This window comes from Taeniopygia guttata, chromosome 1, assembly GCF_048771995.1.
Source record: "Taeniopygia guttata chromosome 1, bTaeGut7.mat, whole genome shotgun sequence".
Classification (NCBI taxonomy): Eukaryota; Metazoa; Chordata; class Aves; order Passeriformes; family Estrildidae; genus Taeniopygia; species Taeniopygia guttata.
The window spans coordinates 86,570,910-86,585,757 of record NC_133024.1 but is presented as its reverse complement, the minus strand read 5'-3'; the positions used below and the strand labels follow the sequence as shown (position 1 = coordinate 86,585,757).

Below are 14,848 nucleotides of genomic sequence, written 5' to 3'. Positions count from 1 at the left end.
TCTGGATTTTGAATAATATTCTTCACCTTCTGGGCATGCATTTGCCGTGCAGTTTACCTTACATCACTGTGGAATTTAAATTCCTGAGTAAATAGCACTTTACCAGCCTTAAAAAAATAATAAAATAAAAATAAAAGAGGTCTTCAATTAACTTACCTTTGTAAATTACCAGCACAAGGTTCCTGGATGTGACCCAGGTTCAAGAGCTTAAGAATGCCCACACACTGGATTTAAATTCATGACCTAAAGCATTTCAGCTTTCTTTATGGTGAGGCCTGAAAGCCTATAGACATGGATTAAGTTGTAATAAGATATTGCTGTAGTTATTGCTAAGTATAATATAAGTAATGTGCTTCTTTCAGGAGAACTTTTCTTTCCACAAGTAAGAAATAACTATGAAAAAAAATAAAATGTGCAACATTATATTTTGGAACATATTTTATATAGGCATCTAGAGTATTGCTTCTTGGCTGATGACCAGCAAAGCCATTAACAGCAACTAATGGCACAGAAGGAAATTTTCTTCCAGTACTATTTACTAATTGCTAGGAAAGAAAACTAAAAATAGACTTTACAAATTTAGGAACAAGACTGCAAAATCTGAGAGCACTCAACTTCTAGCTTCTCTACGGCTTTACACTCTCTGAAGTTCTGGGTCACTGATTTCATCAATGAAAAGATTAGGAATAAAGAAAAGGAGGGGGGTTTGACTCCAGCTATGCGCTAATTCTCTTAGTATTTTATTATTTTTCTCTAGTCCTAATATAAACCCATAATTAGAAACTGAATGTTTTGCTTCCTACTTCTGATGGGTAGTTATACAATGCTCTACAACTTCTACAATATTTAGGAGGAATATACAGGAATTAAGGAGTCAATTTTGAGCATATCTGTCAAACATACACTGGCCAAAATGCACAGACTCTTCTTTGTCATGATGTATGTCTGATCCCTTCCCACGCCACTCCTGATATCCCACTAATCCTTGTCTCACAGAGTTTGCCCAGTTCCCCCAAACAATTCATTGAGTAAATCTTCTTAAAGATGAAATGCTGAATTTGCTGCTCACAGTAATTCCCCCATTAAAGCTGTGTTTTGTGAGCCTCTCTTGGAAAATGAGACACTATCCCTTCTTCATCTTTCCTTCAGATTTCCATTCTCTCTGTCCCTAAGGATTGCCAGCAGTTCATATCACCCACCAGCCAGTTTCGGAGATCCTAATCCACCACAGCTCTGCAATGTGGAAGCAGGTTTCACACCTCTTTTGCCCTACTCCATTCACTTCTGTGGCCTAAGACCACATCATATGGGTACTAATTTTGCCCTCAATTAAATATCATGTGGCAACCACATGGCTCACAATGCAATTTAAGACCTGAGTTTGTATAATAATTCTTTACCTTAATATCATGTTTTAATTTTGATTTATGATATGTCAATATAACTTGCTGTAGGACTGAGATCTGGTGCACAGCTTTTGTTTAAAAACTCAGTGGAGCACTTCCTCCTTTGGTGGACCTGGGTTTATTTGATTTTCAGGTACGGAACTGTATTTCATTGCTAGTTCAGTATCGGTACAGAAGAAAAATCCCACCCTGTTTAAATAACGTACCACTGTTTTCATATAAGGAAGTCATATAATTTCTCTGGCACAATTAGGAAATACAAACAGAACTCAAGTTTCATAAAGCTTTGTACAATTTCAGTACAGATGATTCATTATAACCTGCTAAGCATAAAAGTGCAAACATGAGAAAATGGGGAAAAGGGCTTGTAGATTTTTCTTCCTCTGGCAGTGATTTTCAAGTTTGTTAGTTTAGATTCTACCTGTCCTGAATCAGAAACTATTTGTAAGAAATTTGAAATCATAATTTACAGAAATAAGTTCTTTTATGGACCAGGACATACAAGCAATAGCAGCAATATAAAAAGAGAAACATGCAAGTAGCACTGCTATCTCTGACTCTTAGAGTAGCATTTACAGACCTTGAGTTGGGGTCTAAGCAAGGTCTGAGGGGAGGAGACAGGAGGAAACTTGACAAAAACGTCACTGAACTTGGTGCATTTCTTAACCATAGATTTTACTTAAGTGCAGCTGTTAGGGTGGATTTATGGACTTTTGGATTCATCCCTTTGTATAAAATCAGCTCAACTACAGTGCCAAGACCCAGAAGACGGTGTCAGTGCTGTTTCTATCCTGCAGAAAACAACTTCTTCAAAGAAATTAGATGTCTGGGACTTAGCTAAAATTACTAAAGACCATACTTCTTGCTTCTCCTGCTGCTAGGGAGATCCACCATTGAAAGTGGAGCATGGGCACACAGAGCCATTTGGAAGGGAGCTCCATAGAAAGGTTGGGAATACAAGTGCCGTAGTGCACATCCCTCTGGTTATTTCTGCTGTCTTTTACAGAAAATCTTTGTACAATATATAGGAAGACACTACAAAAAGCTGGGAGGCAAACACAGGGCCTCTCTTTCCTGCTGGCCAGCAGGCTACAGGGTTAGGCTCCCTCTACCTTAAATCTCAGTTTCTTGCTTCCTATCTGCATTGCTGGTCCAGTTGTAGTGTGAAACATGGTACATGGATTTGGGCACCCAAGGTGGGAGTGGGGAATGGAAAAGTTAGATACCTTACAAGGAGGCCTCCCTCTTGCTGAATCACAAAAATATTGTGTATGTTCTTGCCATTCCATGCTTACAAATAAAATCCTGACAGCACTCCGGCCTGAAAACTCCTCTGGATTTGTACATACAAGAATACCTCCTTTATTCATCCAAAACAACTGTAGGTGAGTGATAGGAGCCTACATATTGAAATCGATTTAAGTAGCTGGAGTCACAGATCACCACTTTAGATGACTTTACACACTTTGGCAGAGCCAAAACCTGAGTTACCAAGAGGTTCCCAAGTTGGAAATGTTCACTTAACTCCTCTTGAGTTAAGGTCTTCGTTAGGCATCTTCAGTGACATTTATGTGCCCTAAAAAATTCCTTTCTGTTTTTAACCCTTTCATGGAATGCAGCTGACTCTGATCTGAAATCAAAAGCTCTATGCAAGTTGAGGTAATCAATATGTGCATTCACATGTCAGGGATGCCTTTATGTATTTCTGGATGCAGACCATAATATGAAACAAAGGCAGTGTCAGCTTCCACCCATAGCACTGCATGCACCCAACTACTGCTGTTTAAATCCACATCTAAACCCCTACAAATATCATGTTCTCCTCTTTCTTGCAGTGTTTTATTGGAAAGAAAGCTTGATATTAGCACATAAGAATTTGAGTCTTCTCTGAACCACTAAGTACCTTAATACAACTCTTGAAAGTGATACGAGAGCAAGTACACTGGTCCCCAGAGGAAAATCATCGTTGGTTCATATAAAAGCTTTGTTATTTCTTTTGAAGCAGTGCACCAGGGGCCCTAGAGATGCAAACACTGATGATCTCTGCTCCTCATATAATTAATATCCTGGCTGGTGCCATTGTTTCTGTCTCTTCTTCTGACTCATACTCCTCCATTTCTCTGACAGTGAACCGAGCCTTTGGCATTGGAGCTGGATTGTCTGCTCTGGTGAAACGATGATGGCTGACTGAGTTTCCTCTTCGAGCTGATGGATGGGATGGCCCAGCTCGTCTGTCCACGTGTGCCATCGGAATCAGCTCTTGGCGCTGCTTTGCTTCCAGAGGCCGTGTTCGGGGCTGGGACCTCGATGTTAATGGCAGCACAGCATCAGAGCCACTTCTATGCTGATCTAAAGATAAACAGACAAATAATTCGTTTTTTAAAGAAGAGAAGAGAAAAATGTCATGGTATTAGAAAGGAGATATAAAGGGTATTCAATACAATACCCTGGAATTGAAGCATTTTAAATAATTACTGTAGAATAAGGAAGCAGTCAAGAGATAAAAATAGCCCTAATTTTTAATTTTCATCTCAAAGCTGCTGTTTAAAAAAATGTATTTACCTTATCTCTGCTCTGAAACCCCAGAAGATAAGCACATTCACTTAGCTTTCTGTGTCTCACAGACCTGCCAAATGCCTTCACTGCAAGGGTGAAGGGCAAGAGTAAAATGCAAGAGTGTTCCTTTATGTAATTTGAACTTTCCTCAAATTTCACAGGTGTACCTAGTACCATGGTTAAAAAGCATTTTTAAATCCACAGAAAAAAACAAAAATGTGACAAAGGAGAAAATTCTGGTCCATGAAAAATCAAGTTTGCCAGCGGCCTCTGACTAACAAATGGGAAGAGAACAGTTTCATCTGAAACCAGGGGTGCTTTGATTACTTTGGGTGTGTCAGCTCTCCTCCTACCAGCTTGCTTGGCCACAAGTACATTGTAAAAAATTGCCTGCAAGAGGCCAATAACCAGCATTCTCATCTTGCTGAGTTTATGGAATATACTTTTTCACTTTCCTAAAGCCACTTGTAGGAAAGTAGTTAATGTAACAATCTAGGAGGTTCTGGGATATAAACACAAAGGCCTAGGAACAGTAAAATTAGTCCAAAATCCTGATACAATTAAAGTGCACATGTATTGACTATGGTCATAGTTTCAAAATGTAAGAAATTACTGCAGATCCATAACTATTGAATTATTTTAAGCTAATGTTTATTTCACAGCTGGCACAGTAAAGCATTGCTGCTCATAGGCCACATGGACATACTACACCCTAAGCAGGATAGGATTTCTCTGATTTCCAGGGCTTCTACTGTGTAGGTGACTTAAGCATCTATTGTGTGTGTGTGCTTGTGTGCATGGAGGTCTGAGTGCCAGCAGCTGGAAGGACTGGGGTGCATCTTTCAGTGCAAAATTGCTGGCAATCATCCAGCCAGAGTAGCCATTAAGTGTTAGAACCCTAGATGCCGGGAATTTTAAATTTGCTGTGCTGAAAGGCACAGACCCACAAGAGAATACTATATCTGACCTGAAGCCATAAAGAAAATTTCCAAAATTAATGGATAACACTCAAATTACCCACGTGTAGTTTAAGTAGATGTGTGTAATATCACAAAGTAGAAAACTTAGAGTTCAAAATTTTAAAATCTAACAAAATAGAAGTTTTAGGGCAGTAGCTAGTTGTTCTTCTTCACCTTCTTCATAAGTTTAGATAGCATTTTGTAATTAGAAAGAAAAGTCCACATTGCAAGACACAAGTAGTTAGTTATTGCATTAAAAGAAAAAAATAATTTAAGTATAATTTCTTAATTAGATAGTTAAGCCCTAAAAGACCTTATAGAAAAAAAATAGCCATTTTATAACTTGTTAGTTAAGTATAACTTGTTCAAGCATACCTTGAACAAGCATAACTTGTTCATATAACTGTGCAACTCGCAACTTATAAGACTATAATATAAATGAAAAATAATAAACATTAAGTTTAAATAATAAGTCTAAACACAAAATACCATCTAAAACACTTCAATCCAAACCTTAACTAAAACAAAATTAAAAAAAAAAAAAAAAGAAAAAACAATAATTCAGTAGGATAAAAGACTTTGGAACTTCCTATTGGAGCAACCAGGAGTCTGGAACAAAGACTGAGGAGGGCAGAAAATCTGTAGGTTGACTACTGGAGGGAGCAGGAGGTCCAGAGCAGTGGACCCTGTGAAAAGACCATGGGATCTGTGGCTGGCTACTAGTAAGTCCATAATGTAGACTGGATACCAAAGAGACAGGTTTGCATGTGTGTGTCCCTGTGTGTGAGGCAAGAGGAGACCAGGGGATCCAGGAAGTTGCTCCAGGGAAGACTGGCTGCCCAAGGCCAGGTTCTGGAGGGTCCTACATACATGAAGTAGAGTTTAAGACCATGTCTCTGTGTGCATGTGTCTGTGCAGCTGCTATGGGGCTGTGTCCTCAGGAGCCTACCTGCCCAAGTGCCACCAAATGTGCAGATGGAAAGTCCAGGGCCACCTACTGAACAGAGCATGTGTCTCAGGCCAGCTACTGAATATTCAGATAGCATGTACGTATTTATAAGTTTTCATTAACAGTCTATCAGCCTCATGAGCCAGAGAGGGGACAAGGATGAGGCCATTGGTGCTGTTTGCATTTGTGTGAGCCTTGTGCCATGTCTGTGCTGCTCTCTGTGTCTCGCTGTGAGTACACATGCACTCAATTTTGGTGTGAGGCTGCCTGTTGGGAACACCTGCTCAGTCTTGGTACCTGCAGGACCTGGGGACACCGAGCTCCATCAGTCTCACCTGGACTGGGCTACAGGTTCAGCAAGTGATAATAATTTTGCATACAGCTCTGTCTGTGGGGCTGCAGGGAATGGCTAATTTGTGTTCTTGAGCTTGGCCAGCTGGAACGGCAGGGATCACCTGAATGAATATTTGTTCAAGAGGGAAAAAAGATACTAGCAGGAGGTGCTGCAACAAAACAGACACTGCTGTAGTTATGATCATATAAACAATGTAAATAAAACAGAAATGAGAGAAGGGTGTAGCTCATTTAAAGAGGCCGTTGACTTCCATGGGACTGTGCATGTAGTACTGTTAAATCCACCAAACAACTGGCCAAGTTTCTTTTGTTACTGGAGTAGGATACAGAGTAAAGCACTTCCGTTACCTGTAAATGTAACGTGCCTGACTTTTCTTCTAGTGGGCTGGCGTGGACCCTGAGGCAAGGAGAAGTAGCGCACTTCTGTGGTGGGAACCTGTGTAGGAGACAGAAGTGTGTCCAGTGCCTTGGCACTTACTTGGTGAAACAGTAAAGAGGTATGGCAATATGCTGCACCTCTACAGCCAAATTTTGAGAGGTATGAATAAGCTCAATGCTTGGTTTGGATGGTTGAACTCAACATCAGCTCCAGTGAGAATGCCTGTCTGATATAACAGCCAAAGGTTTTTTTACCATCACCAGAGAAAAACCATGTTCTTCTAAGATTCACCTTTCTTATTTCAGGTGAAAAATTTGAATACAACTAATCTATCCAACAAGAACTTATTTCTCTTCCTTAACCATGATTATCTCAGCTATAAATATCTGTGCTGTTCAATGCCTACCTTTGGTCAGACAAATCTCTTACTGATTGAGAACCCAAATCATCAACATGCCAGAGGCTTTGCATCAGGCCTGTTTTGATTACACTATACTTTGCACATACAAAATCAATGCAAGTTACATTATTTTACTACATACAGCCAGAGTAGCCGATTTCTGACCAATGTATAGAGATTGGACATGAAAACTTTGCTGCTCACATGCTAAGTGAAGCTCTTTCTTTGTAAGTGCTGCATGAGCACACTGGGAAAATATCCATTTTAGTACCAGTGAAGAGCACATTAAAACTTGTGTCTTTCCATATTTACAGAGAAGCAGAGGCATTTTTACATAAACAGTAGATGGATAACAGGTACCGGTCTACCCCAAGGCAAGCTGTTTCCCTTCCTGCAACTTTGCCTCAGGCTGTGCTCCCGACGGATGAGGATTTCCTGTGCTTGTTTCTCACTTGTGTCAGTAGGAAGATTGTGCCGGTTGTATGCTGGTGCCTGAAACAGAAAATACAGCCAGCTCATTTTCAGTGCATTTGCAATGTCAATCAGTCTGATCAACCACAGGGCCAAGGGGATATCTGCCTCAGCTCTGTCACCGACCCAGCACAGATCTCTTTGGTATCATATGGCAAAATGCAGCCATGCACAAATCTCATTGATGCAGAGCAAGATGGGAGAAAGCATGAACACAGCTGTAAGTCTCAGACGTCAAGGGCTGCATTTTGATGCCATTTTTGATAGACTCTTGCCTGCTCAAAGTGCAGGTATATAAAATATACCTACCTAAGAAAGCCTCTGGGCTTGTCCTTTGTCATCTCTTATCTCATTAACTGTAGTTGGGAGCTACAGATAGGTCTCAAGAAAGAGATAACTGGTAAACTCAGTTCTGAGCTTTGGTACTAATATTACTGAGCCTGAAGCAAGCTTCAGATGCACTCAGGAACAAAGAATGAATCTCCAGAATGAGATGCACAACTGAGTTTCCTTTCCATACTTGGACAAACTACAAATTAAGATTACCCTAAAACTGAGCATCATTTAAGGCAAGCTTTTTAGTTTATCACATACATCTAGTGAAATGAAGGAAATAATTATATCTGCCTTAAAGAGAAAAATTCACTGAAGTTTATAATCCCTCTTAAAAAGGAGAATCTGATCTCAGTTTCATTCGCAAGGATCCTTGTAAAGCTGATCTGGAAAGCAACAGCTTTTCAGAGCTGAAAATGAGTGTTAGAAGTGGCATTACTTTTCATCCAATCTTTCATTTCCAAAAGCACATCATTCTCAATACTACATAGGAAATGACTAGCACAAATAGTCATTACTGTAATTGATTTTGAAGAGAGAGAGTTCGTTTCAGTAAGCTAAGAGATAACTATATATGCAAATTGTTGCTGGTAAGATAAGAAATTAATATCATAAGGATAATTAGCCATGGCAAATCAAGCAATGTTAGGAATGAATAACATATTAATAACGCCACATTTAAATGAGCAGGCCCTAGCATTTTCTAGTACACGTGTGTTACATGAGTTAGCCCTGTTTATTGGCATAATTTCAAGGTTACTGTAATGCATCCTCTCCCACTCGTTGCTGTGGGCGAGTTTTCAATTGTCTGTTCAGTGCCCGAGACTGGATTAAGCAGATACCATACCCTGGGCTGCATCAGGGTCGCTACAAATTTCTGCAAAACAAATCCACGCTGAGGTATTATCACACCACTTTTACAGGGAAAAAAAAAAAAAAAAAAAAAAAAAAACACCAAAAAACACCAAAAAACAAAACACCTAAACGCGTAAAATGAAGCTCGGAGGCCGTGGAATTTTTTTTTTCCTTCTGTTTTTTTTTCTTTTTCCCCTCCCTTGGTGCGGGTGCATGCCGCTCCCACTCGCTCCGCCCGGCCCCGCGGCGGAGTTTCGCTGCCGCCGCCGGAGCCCTGCCCGGCCGGGCTGCGCTCCCGGGGCAAGGCGAAGGAAGCCTGACCTCTACAGCTCAGTCACAGGTTTTCCTGGCTGTGAGAACCTGACCAGTGCCCAAGCCCGGGGTTGTTCCCTCCTTGCCCCTTGTCCCCGGCCGGCCGCGGGCTCCCAGCTCCCGCAGGTGCCGCGGTACGGGGAGGGCAAACAGAGCGCGGCAGCGGCGGCTCACGCACCCTTTGCCGCACTTGGTACAGGCTGTGTGCCAGGACATCTCTCATGGCCTCCACCTCTGCCGGGGACAGCCTGTGTGCACGCTGGTTCCGGCCGCTCCTGTAAATAAAAGGGGAAATCAAATATGATATTAATGAGCTGATTAAATACTAATCCCATTAGATAAAACATGGTCTATTTTTAGTGCTAGAAGGCTATGTAGAGCCTTCTAGTGATCAGCAACACCTGCAAATCATCCAAAGATTAATAAAAAAAGGTCAAATTTTGCTCTTTCATTGTTTTTATCCATATAGCGGGTACTCAAATTGGGCCCTAAGCCCTCATACAGCTGACAGCAGAAACTCTTCTTTCTTAAACCCCTGGAAGGAAGTTCCTATTTAAGGATTAGATTAGGCCATAACCAGCTCAGGAAAGCACTGCAAGTTTCCTCCTTTGCCTGAATAAAAGCTTCAGCATGGTCTAGCTGAAGTCTGGGCCTTGCCTTCTTACTGGATTTTACTCCTTTGAGAAAGTGAAGAAAATCCTTCAGAACAAGAGTATTCAATTATGAAGTCTGAGAGACCTGCCCTGTGGTAAGGAGAACATATAGGGTTTCCTTGCTACTGAACCTGTTTCTCCGTGTGAAATGAAAGAACCACCTAAAAGATAGTCATCTTTGTGTCTTTAAAAAACTTTGACAAGCCCACAGTCACTTGTAGCTGCCTGGCTTTTTCACCAGCAAAACAGTGGAGGAGAGCTGCTGTGAAATGTTATCGGGTTTCACCACATCAGTCAATCACTGTGAGAGTTAGTGTTCAGATGAATTCCCAGGAAAAGAAAGAGAAATAGATAGTGATCATCCAGGATGAATCAGTCTGAGTTTATCTTGTTGTTTGTGAATTTTTCCTTTCTTCATTTTGCTTTCTTGACTTCTTTTTTTTTTTTTTTTTTTTTGAAGTGATTGCAAGTAGTGTTTTTCTGCTAAGTGATGTCCTTAAAGTGTTGTCTGTAAATTGTGCAATTAGAAAATCAATTGTAATCTATGTACAGTATTGCCAGTATTGCCAAAGTTTTGTGTACATCTATCTCACACTTCCTCTAAAAAAATTTTGAAATTTTAATGGTAAAGGATGATGGATTCAAGCTAAACTGTGGTTATGATGTACACATAGGAAAAAGGTTGGAATTTACAATTACATCTACTTTAATAATATTACTACTGTTTTATTCTATGATCTACCATGAATATCTTGAAAACTTGTAGGACCAACATGAACTGCCTGGATTCTATATTTTACTGCCTCCTACCATCAAGTAGACAGTGATCTCTGGTGCCCTGGACCCTGTCCAAAGCCCCTGGAATATAAGAATTAATTCCTGATATATTTCAAGGTTTTGGAATGTGTTTTCATTCTGCCATCAGGCTAAAACAGAGATCTGACTTTTTTTTCTGTGAAATAAAACAAAGAGAGAAATTAACAACAGGTTAAGGTGTAGTATTAGAGCTAGAACTGGGATAAGCAACAGGTTAAGGACCTCACTGAAGCACGAGTGACCCATGAGTCTGCCACTGAGATGCTGGCAAATCAGTGTGACAGAAAAGGGCTGCCTTTCTGGATTTGACCCTGATATATCCTTTCCATCAAATGTTTAATTGACATGCATCGATTCTCAACAATTGCAATAGCAACTAAGTTAGTTATTTACCATTAGGGAAAAAAAGACCTTCACCATCACCCAGTTCCAGGCTGAGTGGGTGGGTGCATTGATTGGCTGGTTCCTTTTTTACTTGCTTTCAGTTCTCAGAGATACACTGAGAGGATTTGGGGATACCACCAATTTTTCAGGCTTGGGTGCACTGCGTCTTTACTCCCTGCTGGGTGTGGTGTGTCTCAGACTGGAGCACAGCCCATGTATGCTGCCCTCCACACAAGGAAACCAGACTCCTTGCTGTCAGCAGCCCCTCTCTGATGTCCCTTAAAACAACAGGGAGACCCTAGGCACACCTGGGAAAATATACACAAGCACAAGCACTGGGGACTGTCAACAAGTATTGGTCTCTAAAATACAGGATTGGGTCATTTGTGTAATGCAAATGGAACAGGAATAGTTGCTGCAGGTGGCTTTGACATCACAGGGAACAACTGCCTCCCTGCTTTGTGCTTCACTGAATGTGTCCACAGGGTCTTTATACCTTACAGATGGGAATAAATAGGGGAAAGCATCTAAACAGGGAAAAACTTCTCTCCACTGGGGAGATTATCAGATTATCTCTACTTTTCCAGCTGCACACCTGACTTTCTCCACATGACAGCACAGAATTATCCAGTTTTAAGTAATTTCAAATCTTATTATTTTGCTCTTAAAGTGAATTAAATAGAATAAATAAAACTGCTTGAGTCTCAGTTGAGCTGGGGTAGCAAGAGAAAAATAGTATGAAGATAACCTATATTGTTCTGCAGCACAAATAAAAAACCATCATTCTTTTAATGGGATTGGAAATTAACCTACCCAACTGATAACAATGCATGTATATGGTAATAAGGAACAGATTGGTTTTACATTTTGCAATACATTAAGAAAGGGCTTTCAAAAAAAACCCAAACATGTTCAGTATGTTACTAAACCCATAAAGTAATCCTTATTGAAACAATTTCTTTTGTTCTTATTGAATCATCCAACATGTTACAACAAAGAACAGCACAAGATATATATTTGTGAAGAAAAAAATTATAATATGCCATGAAAGCTGTCTCTCTGTAATGACTGTCATGACATTATTTCTTCCTTAGATATGGAGATACTTGATATTTGATACATGGGTACTCAATACATTGATACTTGCACAATCTGTGTAATATTATTTTTTATATTATATCTAAAATGTTGAACTCTGTAAACTCTTTATTTTTCTTCACTCATCCTGTGAATGAAAACATTATCGTGCACAACTTTATCATAACTGTATCTCCACAGATGATAACACAACAGTTGGTTCTGATCTGTACTATATTGATATTCTAAGATTTACCAAAGTCAATATTGCAGCAATATGAAGCCAGCATTAAGTAAACTCAGTACCGAACCATCTCTGTCTGTAATGGTCATATTGCCAACAAAAATGAGCCATAAACCCTCAGTTTTGATAATATCTCCTAGACTCCACTTTTGGCATTTCTATCCTTATGTATGAGGCTTATATTCTCCAAAATATCATAACCAAATGCTCTGCTTTTGTTCCAGTGTGGATTCTTTGTTGCACAAACCATAGGCAAATTTTCTCACTCCACACTGAAAATCCTGTAAATTGGATACCCACTCCACCTGCAGGAATCACACCAGCATGAATGTAATTCTTTAATTTACAGCATTGGAGATCTGCTTTGATTCTTTTAAAGTAAGTCTCCTTGTGTGCATAAAGGCTGCAAAAACTGATCAGAAGTGTGACTGAGAGTTTTCTCACTACTCTGGCAGTGCTAATAATGATTTCTATACCATACATTGGAATTTTATTTCAAATCTCCTCTTGTTCATGGCCAGAGTTTTATATCTTCATTGAAGACAGAGACTTTAGGTACATGCTGAATCCATGACAGCAATCAGGAAATTTATAAATACATTTAGAAACCTTTTATACAAGTTCATTTAATTGCTGTGGGGGAAGGCAGCAAGAACTGCTGTATCGGCTCAGACCAAAGATCCACCAACTAGCTCAATACCGTCTCCTGCAGTGCTCAGCAGCAGACACTTATCAATGAACAGAAGTGGGAAAACGTGTATTTTCCTAGAACACTCACAGCCTGCAAGATCATTATGGTTTTGAGCCACAGGCTGTTTTTCTGAAGTTGACACTTCATTTTTAAAAAGGCTTTCTCCTCAGAGGATGATGCACAGCAAAATTCAATTATAGCCAGGGTAGAGATGGCAAAAATTAGTCCATCATATCAGCTGTTTATTAAAGAATATTTTTCAATCTAAATTCTCAGCTCAGGTGAAAATTTCTGAACTATGCTAGAGTGATCTGTCTTACTTTCTCATTCCCTCAGGAAAAGAAGAGGGATGTGGTTTGATTGCCATGGACTGTCCATCAACCTTGCACATTTTCTCTTGGCTCAGAATGGTTAAGGGATTACAGCAGACAGAAAGGAGCCTGACATACATGCAGTCTTTTTTAATATCATCCATTCAACAAAGAATAATTTAGAGAGAAAAGGGCTAGGTCTTACACTGCATGCTGACATCAGTACAAGAAAGCAGACTGATCTTGACATGATTAAGCCAGAGTTTCAAGCGTTTTAATTTAATATCCAGTTGCTATTTGGATTTTCTGTTATTGGTAGAGATCATCATTCAAAAAAGGTAATATGCCGGACCCTACCAGAAGCTGCTGCAAAATGGAGAGAGCTTTAAGGATGTAACAGGAAAGAGCAGGCAATAGCAACAGAGCAACAGTGGTCAGCAAGAATCCTGGAAAGAAATTATGGAGGCAAGTGCCTGCAGCATTACCTGTGCTCTGGACAGTGTGTTACAAAGCAAGGATAAATGCATGCATATCAATCATAGTATGCAAGATGGAAGATTTGTGCAACTTTTCTCCTAGAGGGTGTTCCCTCAGTTACCTCTGGAGATCCTACCAGTTTTGTCTCCTGGTCTGTCTCATGTCAAGTTGCATTACTGTTTGGTAGAACCATAGAACGCCTTGCATCTGGCTCCAAACCCCCCACAATGAGCAAAGGACATCCTCAACTCTGTCAGGGTGCTCAGAGCTCCATCACACCTGACCTTGAATGTTTCCTGGGATGAGGGATCTGCCATCTCCCAGAGCAACCTGTTCCAGAGTTTCATCACCCTCATCATAAAAAAGTTCTTGCACCTAGTCTGAACCTACCTTCTCCTAGTCCTACTGCTACAAGCCTACTAAAAATTCTGTCCCCATCTTTCTTGTAAGCCCTCTTTAAGTACTGGAAATTTGCAAGCAAGTGTCCCCAGATCCTTCTCTGTCTCCTAGAAGAGGCACTTCAGCCAGATCATCATTGTGGCAGTCCTCTGGACCGGATCTAACAAGTCCGTGTCTTCCCTGTACTGAGAGCAGGACACAGCGCTGCAAGGTCTCACAAGGCAGAGCAGCAGAGGAGAATCCCCTCCCCCAACCTGCTGGCCATGCTACTTTTGATGCAGGATATGATTGTCTTTCTGGGCTGCAAGTGCACATTGACAGTTCATATCCAGCATTTCGACCACAAGTATCCTCAAGTCATTCTTGACAGGCCGCTTTCAATGTTTAATTGGACAAATTTGTTTGTTTTGGAAATACCAAAACATGCCAAGGTGGTTTGAGGGATTGCAAACTGCAGCAACAAAAATTGCAAATGCTACAAAAAATATCTGTTCTCAGCAAAAATTCATGGTTGGGACAATGGAGTCAGGACCTGTATGCTAAGCCATCTTGCAGGTCTCTCAGCACCTGGCAGGGATTAACAAAACCCACTGGCCAGGTAAGTGAAAAGTAGATCTGTCTTGAGCCAGTACTGTGATTTAAAGCAACCAGAGTGGCTTCTGTACCCAACTCATGATTCCTCTTCAGGACTACCTATCATGGAAAAGAAACAGGAATGTCCATGATTTTAATTTTCATTCTCTGAGCAAAGCACAAATATGATTAACACCAAATTGCACCTTCTCTTTTCATAACTGTCTTCTTTTTTCTTACATTTCAATT

The 14,848-nt window shown here is 40.3% G+C and overlaps 1 protein-coding gene across 1 annotated transcript in view; it reads right to left on the bottom strand.

The window, feature by feature from the left end:
* Positions 1–717: 717 nt before the first annotated feature.
* SLC9A4 (solute carrier family 9 member A4) overlaps positions 718–14,848 on the bottom strand; it is a 34,567-nt gene continuing 20,436 nt past the window's right edge. Inside the window, exons 10-13 of the mRNA XM_030278860.4 lie at positions 9,153–9,249; positions 7,364–7,495; positions 6,573–6,660; positions 718–3,755 (exon numbers count right to left, since the gene is read on the bottom strand). Coding sequence (XP_030134720.4) covers positions 3,457–3,755; positions 6,573–6,660; positions 7,364–7,495; positions 9,153–9,249 — 616 coding nt within the window. The 3' untranslated portion in view covers positions 718–3,456. The remainder of the gene's footprint in view (positions 3,756–6,572; positions 6,661–7,363; positions 7,496–9,152; positions 9,250–14,848) is intronic.